We start from the raw sequence: 14341 nt of genomic DNA, 5'->3' as shown, positions 1-14341 counted from the left end.
CTAGCTATGGGACCTTTGGAAGAGTTATTTAAACTATCCAAAATCATTTCTTCACCTATAAAATAGGCTATTTATTGTACCTGTACTGCGAGGTTGTTATGAGTGTAAAATGGAATAAATCAGAACTTCTGTAATAGAGGCTGGCACTGCTCCTCATCATTCACACCTCCATCCAACCACTCCACAAAGCCGGTTGATTCTACCCCTTGACTGTCTCCTCAATCCATCCTATTCTCTGTTTTCACCTTCCACCCCTTAATCTCAGACTTCTATCATCTCTTATCTGGAATATTTTCTCAGTTCCATGTGGGTCACCTAACCCCCCCTTCTTCCCCCACCCCAATCAATCCAGAACCCACAAAGCAGCTAGGTGAGAGAGAAACCGTGGATCCCTAACCCCCTTCATGGAAGCTTCTCTCTCCTCTTGGGAAGGGGTAAAGAGTTCTTTGTACCATAACCACTTGTTCTTCTTCTAGGCTTCTCTCCTTGCTCCACTCCCTTTGTTTCCAGTGGTCCTGCAGAACAAAATCATGTGACTCTCAAATATACATGCTCACCTTCTCCTCTAGATCTTGTTCCCTAACCTTTGGAACATTCCCCAATGCCTGGGTATCTTCCCTTTAGGCCCATCTCATGGTACTCACTCTACACCAGCCCCATTGGCTACCCCCGAGTCTTCAAGGATGCCAGGTTCTCTCCTGCAACAGGTCCTACGGACATGCTTTTCACTCTAACTGGAAAATTCATCTACCTCTGCCTTTTTGATTCATTAATTTCTACCAATTAATTTCACATAATAAATGCCTTGAACTTATCAGCTCAAATACCCTTTGCACAGAGGAGTCCCCTCTGACGACCTTCTTGGATAGAAGTCCTCTTGGCAAACTCTACTTTCAGACAGGAAAGGAAGAAAACGGGTTCATGAATAGGCAGGTTATCCTGTGGGTAGTTGGGATGGGACCTGTAGGGGAATTCTGTGGGTTGTGCCCCAGAGTTCTCCAACTCCAGGGGAATGAGGGCAAGTATTAATTATTTTCTCCTCATCCCCAAGCTTACCCTTACCTTATCCCCAACCACAGGTTGGGGGGCTGCTTCCAAACTGGTTGCATAGGACAAGGATCCTGTTGAGACTAGAAAAACCCCTAAGGCAGGGCAACATAGGTGTTCACGAGGAGAGGCCATTGGTGAATAAAGAGGGAACAGGGGAGTGGGTTTGACAGTTTCAGCCTCAATATCCATCTGCCCACTGGACTCTGAGCTCTGCAGCCCCCTTCCTCACTAGTCAACTCCACTCATAGGAATACAACACGAATCACAGATGCATGTGTAACTTTAAATTTTTGAGGAGCAATGTTTAAAAAAAAAAACAGTAAGAGAAACAGGCACCATTAACTTTAACTCTATATTTTATTTAACCCATATAGCCAAAGTGTTGCATTTCAATGTGTAATCAATGTTACACAATGTGTAAAAATTGTTAATGAGCTATTGTACCTTGTTTTGTGCTGTCCTTAAAAGAGGATGTGTATTTGACATTCATAGCACATCTCAATTTGGACATGCTGCGTTTCTATGAGTGTGATTTCTGCACTTATGAATTATTTTCATGTATTTCAACATGAAATTTATTTTAATAAATTTAATTTATTAATTTAATTTAATAAATTTCAACATGAAATTTATTCTGGTACAATAATGTCAAATAACTATTAAGTGAACATTGGGCTAAACAAAACCTTTACTGGAATTCTGCAGTTTTTTAAAAAAGATAAAACACATGTGTTACGTTGCTGTTTTTATAGTTGTTAGTAAGCTTGGGAGAAGCGGTCAAGTTTTATCATCTATAGGATTTGTAATTTGAATGAGGACACCTTTTTATAAAGCATCCGTATTGAATCATGGAAAACCCACACATTGCCTTCTTCCTAAACTTCAAAATCCCAAGCAGCATGGTAAAATTTCTGCTTTTACCACTTAAAATAGCATGTTTCAACACTGAAGGCACAACTCTGTTAAAGGGGGGACGAGGGGGAATGGTAGAAACACAAAGATGGACGATTTTACTTCCCATAACCACGTGGGGCTGCCTACAATCAAGCCTGTGTATATTGTGCTCTCCCTGAGAGACACACCTGCTCTGAACACTCTGCACATTCTCCCCACAGCAAAGCAAGTGGAGAACTGAAGCACTTGCTTAGATATTCCTCACTTAATTCAGCTTAAATGACCAATATTTACTCAGATCTACACATGCAAGATAGATTCTCTTATTTTTCTCTGAATAATTGCCTCCAGCCTCATTTTCACCTTGAGCAAGTGATACAGAAAGATATAGCTGTTGAAATCACTCTGTCCAGCTTTCTTCCATCAACTCCCAAAGGGAAAGGCTTTTGTGTTCCTCATAGCCTAGTTTATTTCCTCTCCACCATCTTGAACTTCGTACGTACTCACCAAATGTTAATTGATGGCAAAGATACCGAGCAGCTTTTCCATTTATTTATGTAATGATTCTTCTATTCAAAGAACATCTTTATATCCTTTCTCTTCTTCAATAAAGTGAAACAGTGTTTCATCTTGCCAGTTCTGTTTTAACATCTGCAGAGAGCACAATGTGTGCCTGTTTTAAACAAATGTGTAGGCAGGCCAGTTTTCTTGATATAGAAGCATAAGTGACAATAGAGAGAAATAGTTTTTAGAAGGAAATTTAACCTTAGGGCTTAATGTTAATAGAAATGGCAATTGTTGTTTTGTTGGAGAGAAAGAGCACTGTAATGCTATTATGCTGTTTATTTTTTTCATAATTTTCCCAGTTATGTTGCAGACACAAGCTTATGTGTGTACTTGAAAACCAGTGTAATTTACAGTCAATTCACCAATGTAGGTCACCTGGTAGAATAGCCATAAGCATCAGCATAAGTTGATTTGTAGCCTCAGTTGCACCATAAAGTCATGGGAAGACTTTAAGAAAGCAGTTTAGTTCCCACTTGTTTGTTTCCTAATCTGTATTTAAAAAAAAAAAAAGGCCACATTAATGTATTTCTTATTATTGTCATTCCTTAATGGTTATTGATTATATGCAGGATGCTTTGTATCTCTGCGAGGCATTGCAACTTTCCCCGGGGAAGACTGTGCTAATGAATAGTGTTTGTAAAGTACTTGGAAATCCTTGGATTAAAAGCTAACCATATCAGGGTAAAAGTATTTGTATTAACATGCCATATGGGAGAACCATATGTTATCTATTAAGAGGGTGTGTGTGATATTGAAAATAGCTCTCCAGTGCATTGCTTTGTGCTATTTTTATAACAAGTTATGTCATGGCAAGTTTTGGTATGCTAGGATCATACCTTCATTGTAGAAATGCTACAAAATTCAATCATTCAGCAGGTATTCGTTGAGTTTCTTATTGAACGCTTGGCCTTCTACTTACCATCATACAAAATATATGGAGAGGACAGTTGCATGCTACAGTCTTATATATTCCTTTCATTGAATTTATGTTACACTTGGTTCTCCCTTAACAGACATATCTGCTTTAAAAGTAACAGGTTCAATTATTTCCTCTTACTCCTACATGGACAAGTATGCTGTTTGAGTACATTCTTAGGAATTAAAAAAAAAAAAAAAGGACTGTGGCATCTGGGTTGCTCAGTTGGTTAAGCAACTGACTCTTGATTCCAGCTCTGGTCATAATCTCATGTGTTGTGGGGGGATCGAACCCCACATCAGGTTCTACACTCAGTGGGGAGCCTACTTCTCTCCTCCCTCTCTCTCTGCCCCTCTGCACATGATCTCTCTCTCTTTATTTCTTTAAAATAAATAAATAAATCTTAGGAAAGAAGGAAGGAAGTGGGGGGAGAGAGGAAAGAAGAAAGAAGAATAAGTTGATTGTCTTCTCTGTCCTATAACTGAAGACCAACAGTGGCTCTTGCACAGTCTCTGTGAATGACATATGGTTACAATAGTATTTGTTTCAAGTAGAATTGGTACTGGCAGGCAGGAAAGCAAGCATTTCCCCAAATGGGCTATGTTTGCCCCTCCCCCTTCCCAGGAGATGCTTGGTTATTAGTCTGGATAACTGAATTGTAACAAGGGTTCCTTCCCTAAGTAGCAATAGAGGTATTGTTAACAAGAACCTGGGTTCTGTATCTGGGGCACCTTCCTGGAAAAATGCCACCCTACATGATATATGAACCTCAAGTTTCAAGGGACCTAATGATCTTGCAAGAGGAGTTAATTTCCCCCCTGTTTTTCCTGGTTAGTTTGTAACTAGCTCTGGAAGCCCAGGTCAGGAAGGAGCATATTTCACTTATCCACAAATATTTATTGAGCACCTATCAGGTGTTCCTTCTAGATGTTTAGGAGGCCTCAAGCAATGAAGGAAACAAACATCCTTACCTTGGTGGAGCTTACATTCAAGTGGGGGAGATATACAGAAAATGAATAGAATACTTACCTACACTGTATCTTGGAAAATGATGGATCCACATAAGGTAGATGAAGGGTATAGGGGTGGGGAGATATTGTAATTTTAAGTAGAGTGTTCAGCATAGACCTCATGGAGAAGGAGACATTTTGAGCCAAGACTTGGAGGACTTGGAAGCACCTCAGGCAGAGGGGAAAGGCAGTAGAAAGACCAGAGGGGAAGAGACCAGCCAGTATGGCTGGAGCAGAGTGCATGGGAAGCTTCTAGAAAAATGTCAGGGCAGGAAAACCATAGTGGAATCCACCACACAGAGAATTGCTTCCTTTGAGCAACATCTGAGCAGGGGAACGGTATGATCTTACTTATATTGGAAAACAACCTGGCCTCTAGCTTGAGAGCAGATCTGAAGCCACTGTCACCACCCAGGGAAGAGAGGGGAAAGGAGGCTGAACCTGGACGGCGGTGAGAGCAGATGAACTCTAGTTACTTGTGCTCCCTCCCTGTCACCATACTGGATTTTTAGGAACCCTTGTTTGTGATCAAAGACACTTGACATTTCAAAACAAATTCACAATTTAATGAGCTTCAAGCAGAGGCTCAGATAGATAACATACCTTTTCTACACCCAAAACTGAAATCCAGTTCAAGCAAAATAATAAATAATAATTACTGCTTAGGGGAAAATGAAGTTTCTTTTTTAATCCTTTGACAAGCATTTATGGAGCCCCCAATGAACTTAGGCACTGTGTTGGGTACTGAGGACACCACAGCAAGGGTAAGGGCCTCCCTCTCAAAAAGGACTTACAATGCCACCACCAAGAGTCTGAAGAGGTGACAGGAATCTGCAAGGGAAAGAGAACTCAGGCTTTGGCATGATCTGGACCTGAGTTTAAGACTCAGCTCTGCCACTGTTCACAGGACTTCAGGAAAGTTACTCGGCCTCCCACAATCATGATTTCTTCATCTGTAAAAATGTAGATAAAAGTCTAATTTAGTAAGACTCGTGGGAGATTCATAGTAATAGGTATGAGGTGCCTGAAAGTCTGAAGTGCCTGGTACCAAGGAGACACTCAGAGCAGCAGCTACCAATCATGTTAGATGGTGAGGACTCAACTGGACATCTCTTTTTATCTGCACTGAAAGATGCATGTGAAGCTTTTCATTAGAACAACGAGGCAGCCAACTTGGGAACTTAATTTTCCTTACACCCATCTGTTGACATTGACTAATGGGCTGGTGACACCTCCAGAACAAAGCTTTAGTGTTTGAAACTAAGCATCCGTCCCCTTCCTTCCTCTCTTTCTTCCATTCCTCCTTCCTTTCTTCCTTCCTTTCCTTCTCTCACCCTTCCTCCCTCCCTTCTTTCCTTCCTATCTTTCTTCCCTTTCTTTCTAAAGCCAGTAAGTAGGGCTGAGAAAGTAGGCACTCAACACCCAGCACAAAACTTAGGCAAGGTCAGGAAGGCATCTTGATTCTTAGCTTGAAGGAGACTGAACACATGTTACAACGAAATGCAGTGTGTGTAGAAAATTGGCAAAACTTGAATGTGGTCTGTGGCTTAGAGAGCAGGGGTGTCATCAGGCTAATCTCCTGATCTTGTTGGTTGCACTATTGTCATGGAGGAGAATGTCCTTGTTTGTACAAAATATATACAAAAGTACTCAGGGCTCCGGGAGGGGATTATGTCTGCAACTCACTCTCAGTAGGTTCAGAAAAGAAAGGAAAAAAAAACTCTTTGTACCATTCTTGTAACTTTCTATTGTTTAAAATTATTCCAAAATGAAAATAACTTTAGCATTAAAAAAATAGTTTATAGTATTGTGCTTACCTGGCTTAAATATCAGGTAATCTCAATTCTTTTTTTTTTTTTAATTAACATATAATGCATTATTTCAGGGGTACAGGTATGTGATTCATCAGTCTTATACAAGTCACAGCACTTGTGTGACTTGTCATAGCACACACCTTCCCCAGTGTCCATCCCCCAGCCACCCAATCCCTACCACACCCCTCCCCCCCAGCAACCCTCGGTTTGTTTCTCGAGATTAAGATCTCTTACTGTTTGTCTCCCTCTCTGGTTTCATCTTGTTTCATTTTTCCCTGCCTCCCCTATGCTCCTCTATCTTGTTTCTCTAATTCCTCATATTAGAAAGATCATATGATAATTGTCTTTCTCTGATGGACTTATTTTGCTCAGCATAACACCCTCTAGTTCCATCCATGTCATTGCAAATGGCCCAATTCCATTCCTTTTGATGGCTGCATGGTATTCCATTGTATATATATACCAGGACTTCTTTATCCATTCATCTGTTGATGGGCATCTAGGTTCTTTCCATAGTTTGGCTATTGTGGACATTGCTGCTATAAACATTGGGGTCCATGTGGCCCTTTGGATCACTACATTTGTATCTTTAGGGTAAATAACCAGTAGTGCAATTGCTGGGTCATAGGGTAGCTCTATTTTCAACTTTTTGAGGAATCCCCATACTAGAGTGACTACACCAGCTCAGGCAAGCTCAATTCTTAACATTCTTAGTGTTCTATGTGAATCTGCATGACAATATAGTTTAACTCCTTAGCTATTATTATATTAAGTATCATTCTTTCCACATATTTGCTCTCCCATAATTTATCTTGCCCAGACAAATATTAGTTATGTTTCCAAGAAGAGAATAATAGGCTGTGGTGTCAGCTGATTCTCAAAACCCTGCTTCCACCACTTGCTAGATGAAGGATCTTAGGCAAATTACTTAATATCTCTGTATCTCAATTTTCTTATCTGTGAAATGTGGATAATAATAATACCAGGGGTGCCTGGGTGGCTCAGTTGGTTAAGCATCTGCCTTCAGCTCAGGTCATGATCCCAGGGTCTAGGATTTAGCCCTGCATTGGGCTGCCTGCTCAGTGGGGAGTCTGTTTCTCCCTCTGCCCCTCCCCCTGCTCATGGTCTATCTCTCAAATAAATAAATAAAATCTTTAAAAAGTAATAATAATAATACCATGCTTACTGGGTTGCTGTGAGAATTAAATTTTATGGTCTATGCAAAGTACTTAGACACTGAGCAGAACATAGCCAGTATTCAATAAATATTATAGTGATATTAACCAGTATTACGCTGCTACTCACTTTGCTCTATTACATAAGACATAAGTATAATTGATGGAAGTGCCTATTTTTGAGATCATTCCTCTCTTATATAAGCTAACATTATTTTTTATGTGTGTATATTCTAGAGAATTTGGGAACATGTGAGATGGAAATGTTAGCCAGGTGACAAAATATAAAATTAAAGACTGAATTCTTTATAAACAAAAGAGGATTGACTTAAAAAAAAAAAAGTGGAGCCTTCCTGATTTGAGAAAAATAAATATACCACTTGTATTAATCAGCTGTTGCCATGATAAAACTGTATAACAAATGACCCCCAAATAGAGTCCCTTACAACACAATTATTTATTCTCATGCTCACAGATTTGCAAGTTGACTACCATTCAGATGATGTAGGCTGGGCTCTGCTGGACAGTTCTGTTTCAAGCTGTGACTTGCCTGGGCTTGGCTCCCAGTCATATCTTGGGTTTGATCTGCTCCACATATCTCTCATCCTCTTTAAACCAGCAGCTTATAGGGTCATCTTCTTGTCCTGACAAATGTCAGGAACACGGGTGTCAAGTCCAACTATGCAACACAGTTAAGCCTTTTGCTCACATTGTGTCCACTAATATTTCACTTGCTAAATGAGGTACCTTGATCAAACCCAACATTAGTGGGTTGGGATGTATTCTCTGCCCACGGCGGGAGAATCAGGACCAATGATATAATCTGCAAAACACTGTATTTCAATGGTGGAAATGTCGGCACCTCTGTAAGAAAGATTATTAGTTCATGAACAGGCAACACACATCAGGTTGTTTCTCCAGTAGCAGGGGTGGATTTGCTTAGATTTATTTCCCCTTTTTCTTCCCATGCACAGTTCACAAAAAGAACCACACATATCAGGATAGTAATCTGTGGCCATGACATTGAGAGTTTGCCCTTGTGCATCTCTCTCATACAGAAATAAACATGGATTACAGTCTTGTCATCATCCAACAAATAATGCATTCCTACTGCCTCCGTGAATTCAGTTCACAGCAGGAGTCTCTTCTTTTATTTGTATAAAATTGCTGAAATATCCTTGCATATAGTACATGCTCAATAAATACGGGTTGAAAGAGTGAAGAATGAATAGTGAATAGTGAAGAAACAAAAATTATGCAACAACTAAAATGCTCACAGATTACCATGCTTTTTGGCTTGAGAAAATAGCATGTGATGTGACTCCCACCGTGAATGCTATGGGAATTTATTATCTGAAATAAATATGTGATCTTAAATGCATACTAACTACAAGAATTTAGCTTTTTCGTGACATTTTTTAAGCTAACAGAATTGCCTGTCACTTCCCTACATTTCTTCACATTTATTGTAAGCCTTTAAATCCCTTCTAAAAACCACAAGTTTATATTCGCCACTCTACTTAACTTTTTATTGTTTATGGGCTTCCTGTGAAGATAGCTAGACAGACAAGGCTGATGAAAAGGAAAGCTTGTCCTTATGAAATAAATACTTACCGGTAACTGTGTAAAGGGATTTTTCCCCCTACCAGTGGAAGACCCCTGTTTCAGTAAGAACCCACTCATTTGAGGCATTTTAAATGGATGGAAAGTTATAAGCCAGCCAAAGTGTCCTTCTGAAAGAGTGAAAGGAATGTTAAATCTAATTGCGGGAGAACGCTTGCTTAGAAAGCGAGACTTCTACGCTGGCTCCCCCTGCTGGCTCTGAGGGTGAACTGTCTAGAGACGGATGAAAGCAACGTACCTAAACCTTGTCCTCCGAGGCCACGTTACTCAAATGGCAAATGCAGCATTCTTCTAGAATGCACTTACTCGGTAATAGACATGTCATTTCTTGAGTTTTCTTTGTAGGGCAGAAATACTGCAACTGGATCCTGCAGTCAAGGCTCAAAGTGGGAACCAAGAGCATGTCCCTCGGGTGGCTGTCTTAGGGAGTGGGACTGCACGCAAATGCACAGGGGTTAAAAACCCAGTCGGGGTACCTTAGGAAAACAGACTGGTTTTTATTGTTATAAAGCCGGCCTCGGGGGTCTGACTGGAAATGTCCCTCTCATGCATTTCGAACTGCTAGAACCAACTGCTCACCTTCCTCTCACTGAAAATGTGTTTCTCTTTGCCCTCTTATCTTCTCTGGCGCAAGAAGGCTTTTTACTCTCAAGGAAACTCGGTAACCAGACTAATTTTAAAGGTGGCCTGTCACTGCGGACTGCAAACCTATTGTGAAATCTCTGTTAAAAAGACTGTCCACTGGGAGAGACAGTCTGGCAGATTTCTCCTGCTTGATTCTGACTCCATTTGGTGGGAGGAAGGGGGAAAATACTGACCCACGGATTTAACACGTGCTGCAGCACCCACTTAGCCTTGTTAAGGGAGCAAGAGCAGCAAGGATGGCTGTTTCCCTCCTAGAGCAAAATCCAATGCCGTCATCTGCTTGGAGAACTAAAACAGAGCAAATGTCAGACCGTTAAGCAGCACTGTAAATATGCCATTTAGAACATTGGGTCTAGGTACCTATAGAGCTGCCTTGGGTTCTCCTGTTCAAAGTTAGCCTGTATCCCTCTAGAAACACAGCACAGGTGTTGGTCAGAGGGAATTGTATACATAATTGTGTTTTCATTGGTAGCATTTTTTCCATACTTCAGAATGCCACTCTCATTCATTCATTCATTCATTCACTCATTTATCTATGTCACTGTATTATAAACTTTTTTCTTTCATTCAAGTCAATTCCAAATGTTTTCCCATCTGCAACTCTCTTTGGTCAGTTCTTTTTCAGAGCAACTTGGTGAAATGTTTTCCCATTGCTTTTGAGGCTCTTGTTTGAGCATTCCTATTTGAGTCCTCCTCTAGGGAGGATTCCCCTCCTCTGGATTAAGAGCTGGTAGTAGGAATGGATGCTGGGTCAAGGCAAGCAAGCAAAACAAAGTTAAGTGATCTGAGCCTGGTGATGGGTCAGGACTCTGAAAAGGGCTCAGCTGGGTGATTCTTCAGCTCTTGGTAGTACTGGTGAGGTCATGGTTTGCCTGCATGCAGCAGGCAGCTGGGCTAAGTTGGAAGGTGCAGAAGGATTCTCCCATGTGTCTGGCTCCTCAATGCTTTGCCACATGGCACTACTCTCTTTCCATGTGCCTCCCTCTTAGGGGGCTAGTCTGAGCATCTCTGCAACATGGTGACTGGCTTCGCAGAGGGAGAAAGTCAAAGCTTCTAGTCCTCTGAGGCCTTGGTTTGGGGATCCCAGACATCATTTCCATATTTCACTGATCTAGTCACAGAATCAGTCCAGATTCAAGAAGAGGAGAGAAAAATTCCATTTCTTGAGAGACGAAGATCTATGGCCATCTTTAACCCATAGTAATATATGCTACTCACTTCTGCTTCTCTGCTTTCTGTACTCAACATGCTTTATGATCTGTTCCGGTGTCTTTATATAAATTTTTCTTTTTAAAAAATTTTCCAAACAAGAAGAGATTTGGAAACTCTCCCAGCAATGAGGTAGAAAATCCTGCCTTTATTTGCCTTTGAAAAGTTTATTTTTTCTACCCATAAATCCACCGGTATATATTACACATTTTAAGCCAAAAGAAAATGTTAACCAGTTTCTAGCACACAGCCATCACCAAACCTGCCCAGTGATTTGTTTTTCAAGGAGTTATGTACTATGGTGTATCCTTGACCAATGTAGTCTTTTCAAGACAAAGTATCTCATAGCATAGATGTGTTAGACTGTCATGTGTACATTAGCTAAAAATAGATATTTTTGCAACATATATCAAACAGGAAAAGGAGTCATAGAAGCTTAATCAAGCAAATCTTACACAGTGTATATCGCTTCTGTCAAGGGAGAAACACAGATTCAAATTAAGATCAGTACTGCATTTTGGGAAATGCTGTGCAAGGAGAGAACTGTTGTAGGAGTGCTGAGTGAATTTGGTTTACTATAGTAGAACATTTCATCAAGCAAATCAGGTAAGAAGGGACAAGTATAAATGCACCTATTTATGTAGGTAATTTTTCTGTTTCAGGCCTCTGATTCATCTCTCTGTCTTGCTTTGGGAGTCAGGCTACATTGGTTACAATTAATTTCAGTGCTGCCTATTAGCCATAAAGAGATATTTCATAAATTGACTTGATGTATTTTTTTTTCTTCCCCCTCTGTGATTTTCTTGCAAGATGAGAACGGTCCAGAGGAAAAACAAAATACAGAAGAAACGGAAGAGCAGAGCCAAGAAGCAGGTGGGCTCAGATTTTTTTTTTTTTTTTTTTTTGAGGAGTCTCCTAGGCCTTATCCATCCACAGAGATGAACAGTAACTTGACTCAGATGTTGTTTTCTAGACATGCTTATACCTTTTCACCAGGTTGATTGCCGTGTTCGTGTAGGTCTCCCTCAAGAAGCCACCAATTCCACTGACTATAGGTGACAGTGCTTCCAGTCAGAAGGGTGCGTTCTCATTCCCCATTCACCAATTCCATTCTTCTTCTGTGTAACAACACTTTGCTTAGAAATGCTCTAAGAGCAACAGGCAAAGTTTGGATCAAGAGCAGTGCTACCTCAGAACTTGGCTACCTCAAAATTAGCAGATTTAGTTTGGGGAGAAAAAATAAAATACAAAATGTTCAAAGGAAACAAATAAGAGGCTTTCCCTCCATGAGGAAGTAGAAAGTTCTACTCATGAGGAGTAGAAAGTTCTTTACTGCTTTGCATTATACTTTGAGGAGCCGTGTTTCTGGTTGTTTCTTTAGGGGTGGTAGGACACAGTGTCATGGAGCCCAATTACCTCATAACCAGACCTAGCATGAGATCCAAAGCCTTCCTGACATCTCCTCTTCCCTAAGAACAGATGTGTCCATTGGATGTTTATAGATTCTCTACTGTAGATTCTGAATGGAATATCTTTAAGTGAAGTAGCACTTAAGACAGAAGAAGTGGTCACCACCTTTAGCTTCTCGTCTCTTTTTATCCATCTCTGTCCTCAGTCACGCTCTCGTTTAAAAGACTGATAGGCACGGTTATGCTGTTATCAACACCACCCAAATCAAAATACCCATCTTTCCTTTAGTCTCCAAGTCCACCTGAGCCCTAAGGGGGGGCGGTGTTTTTGAAAGAGTGAGCTCCGTCTGATGTGTGCCAGGCACATCCCAGGCCATATGCTCAATTCTTGGAAATCAACCAGGTAGCATGATAAGTTTTTCACTGAAAACTTCCTACATTAACCTTGGAAGTTTTGCTAGAGAACTGGAATCTTTTATTATTAACCTGGAAGATGGAATTGAAGAAGGCCAATCAGAGAAAGCACTGAAGCAAAGCAGCAAGGACCTTGTGTAGCTGCCGCTGGGTCAGCCGGCTCCCTTGGCCGAAACATAGTCCTTGCAATGAATTGAATTTCTGATCCAGCAGACTGTTGATATCCGCCACTCCCCACCCCAGCTTCTGACCCACACATCATTATATGCTGCGGAAGATGAGTTTTGTGTGAGAAGCTGTCACTGTTTTCACTGTTGGCCGCTGACAAGTATTAGTCAACTAACTGCTGACAGCTGAGGCCATTCTCTGACTGGTGAGATTTCACAGGTTTTATTCACTCACTGTTCTGTCCCCAACTATCTTTATCAGCATAGATTTTCCCCACCCTTGTTCACACACACACACACACACACACACACACACACACACGTGCCCGCATTTGCCTGTGGTTTGTTTATTCATCCCTTTTTAGCTTGTCTGTTGAGAACAGGCAGTTTCGTTTTGGATTTGGGATCACCTGTCAGCAGAGAGTGGTGGGGCTTTGGTCTTCTTCTCTAGCCCTTGGATCGATAGCATTATCATCACAGTATGTTTATGTCTCAAGGTAAAGAATAGTCCTAATGGCACCCCTGAGGGGCTCCTCTGGTCTTCCAAGTGAGCCTGCTGGTTGGCCCAAATCATGGCAGAATTCATCTCTGATCTTAGCTGTTGTCAGTATCCATGGTTATGTCTGCTCTGGCTCATTTCCTAGCCTTCCTAATCCAAGTGCAAAAAAACCAAAGATGAGATCCTGGTCAATAAAGCCCTTCTGATCTATTGCTCTTCTTCCAAAATAACAAAAATGATAATACCTCCTTTACAATTAATATGATTTCCAATTTCAATTTTGATTATGTAACTGTGGGCCTTTTCCACAACATGAAAAACACAGTCTCAAACCAGCACAGTTTGACTGCTGTCACAATCCAATCAAATTGAAGTTGTAGATAATATTCCTCAAATAGTATTATTATTATTATTATTATTATTATGTTCAATTAGCTAGCATATAGTACATTACTAGTTTCAAGTAGTCATTTAACGAATATATACCAAGGGTCTATTTGACTCCGGCACTGTTCTGGGCACTGGGATACAATGATAAACCATAAATACAATATCCCTGCCTCCTTGAAGCTTATATTATGGTGGGGTTGGCAGTGGGAGGGGGGTGAACTTCAGAAATAAACACTAAACAAAAACACACAAGATGGTGATAAAAGCCTTGTGGAGAAATGGAGTAGGTAGAAGAAATGCGGGGAAGGCAACTTTCCATCAGCTGGATTTGGGAAGGACTCCCTGAGGAAGAGATGTTAAATAAAATCTCAATGAGGATCTCCTCATTGGTGGAAGAGCATTCTAGATGGAGGGACCAGACAATTCAAATGCCTCAAGACCAATTTTAGCATGTTGGAGAAAGAAGGTTGGAGTGGCTAGAGCATGGTGTGTTAGGGGGAACATGGTGTAAGATTTGGTTAAAAAAAAAAAATCATAGGAACAGATAATGTCTGACTAT

General features: G+C 40.7%; 1 protein-coding gene across 1 annotated transcript in view; it reads left to right on the top strand.

Annotated features, from left to right (window-relative positions):
• Nucleotides 1–14341, top strand: part of MACROD2 (mono-ADP ribosylhydrolase 2) — a 1944634-nt gene that overhangs the window by 1828284 nt on the left and 102009 nt on the right. Inside the window, exon 12 of the mRNA XM_082743694.1 lies at nucleotides 11714–11776. Coding sequence (XP_082599820.1) covers nucleotides 11714–11776 — 63 coding nt within the window. The remainder of the gene's footprint in view (nucleotides 1–11713; nucleotides 11777–14341) is intronic.

The sequence above is a fragment of the Mustela nivalis genome, assembly GCF_964662115.1.
Source record: "Mustela nivalis genome assembly, chromosome: 8".
NCBI lineage: Eukaryota > Metazoa > Chordata > Mammalia > Carnivora > Mustelidae > Mustela > Mustela nivalis.
Note: the sequence above shows the minus strand (reverse complement) of the source record. Positions and strands in the feature narration are given on the sequence as shown.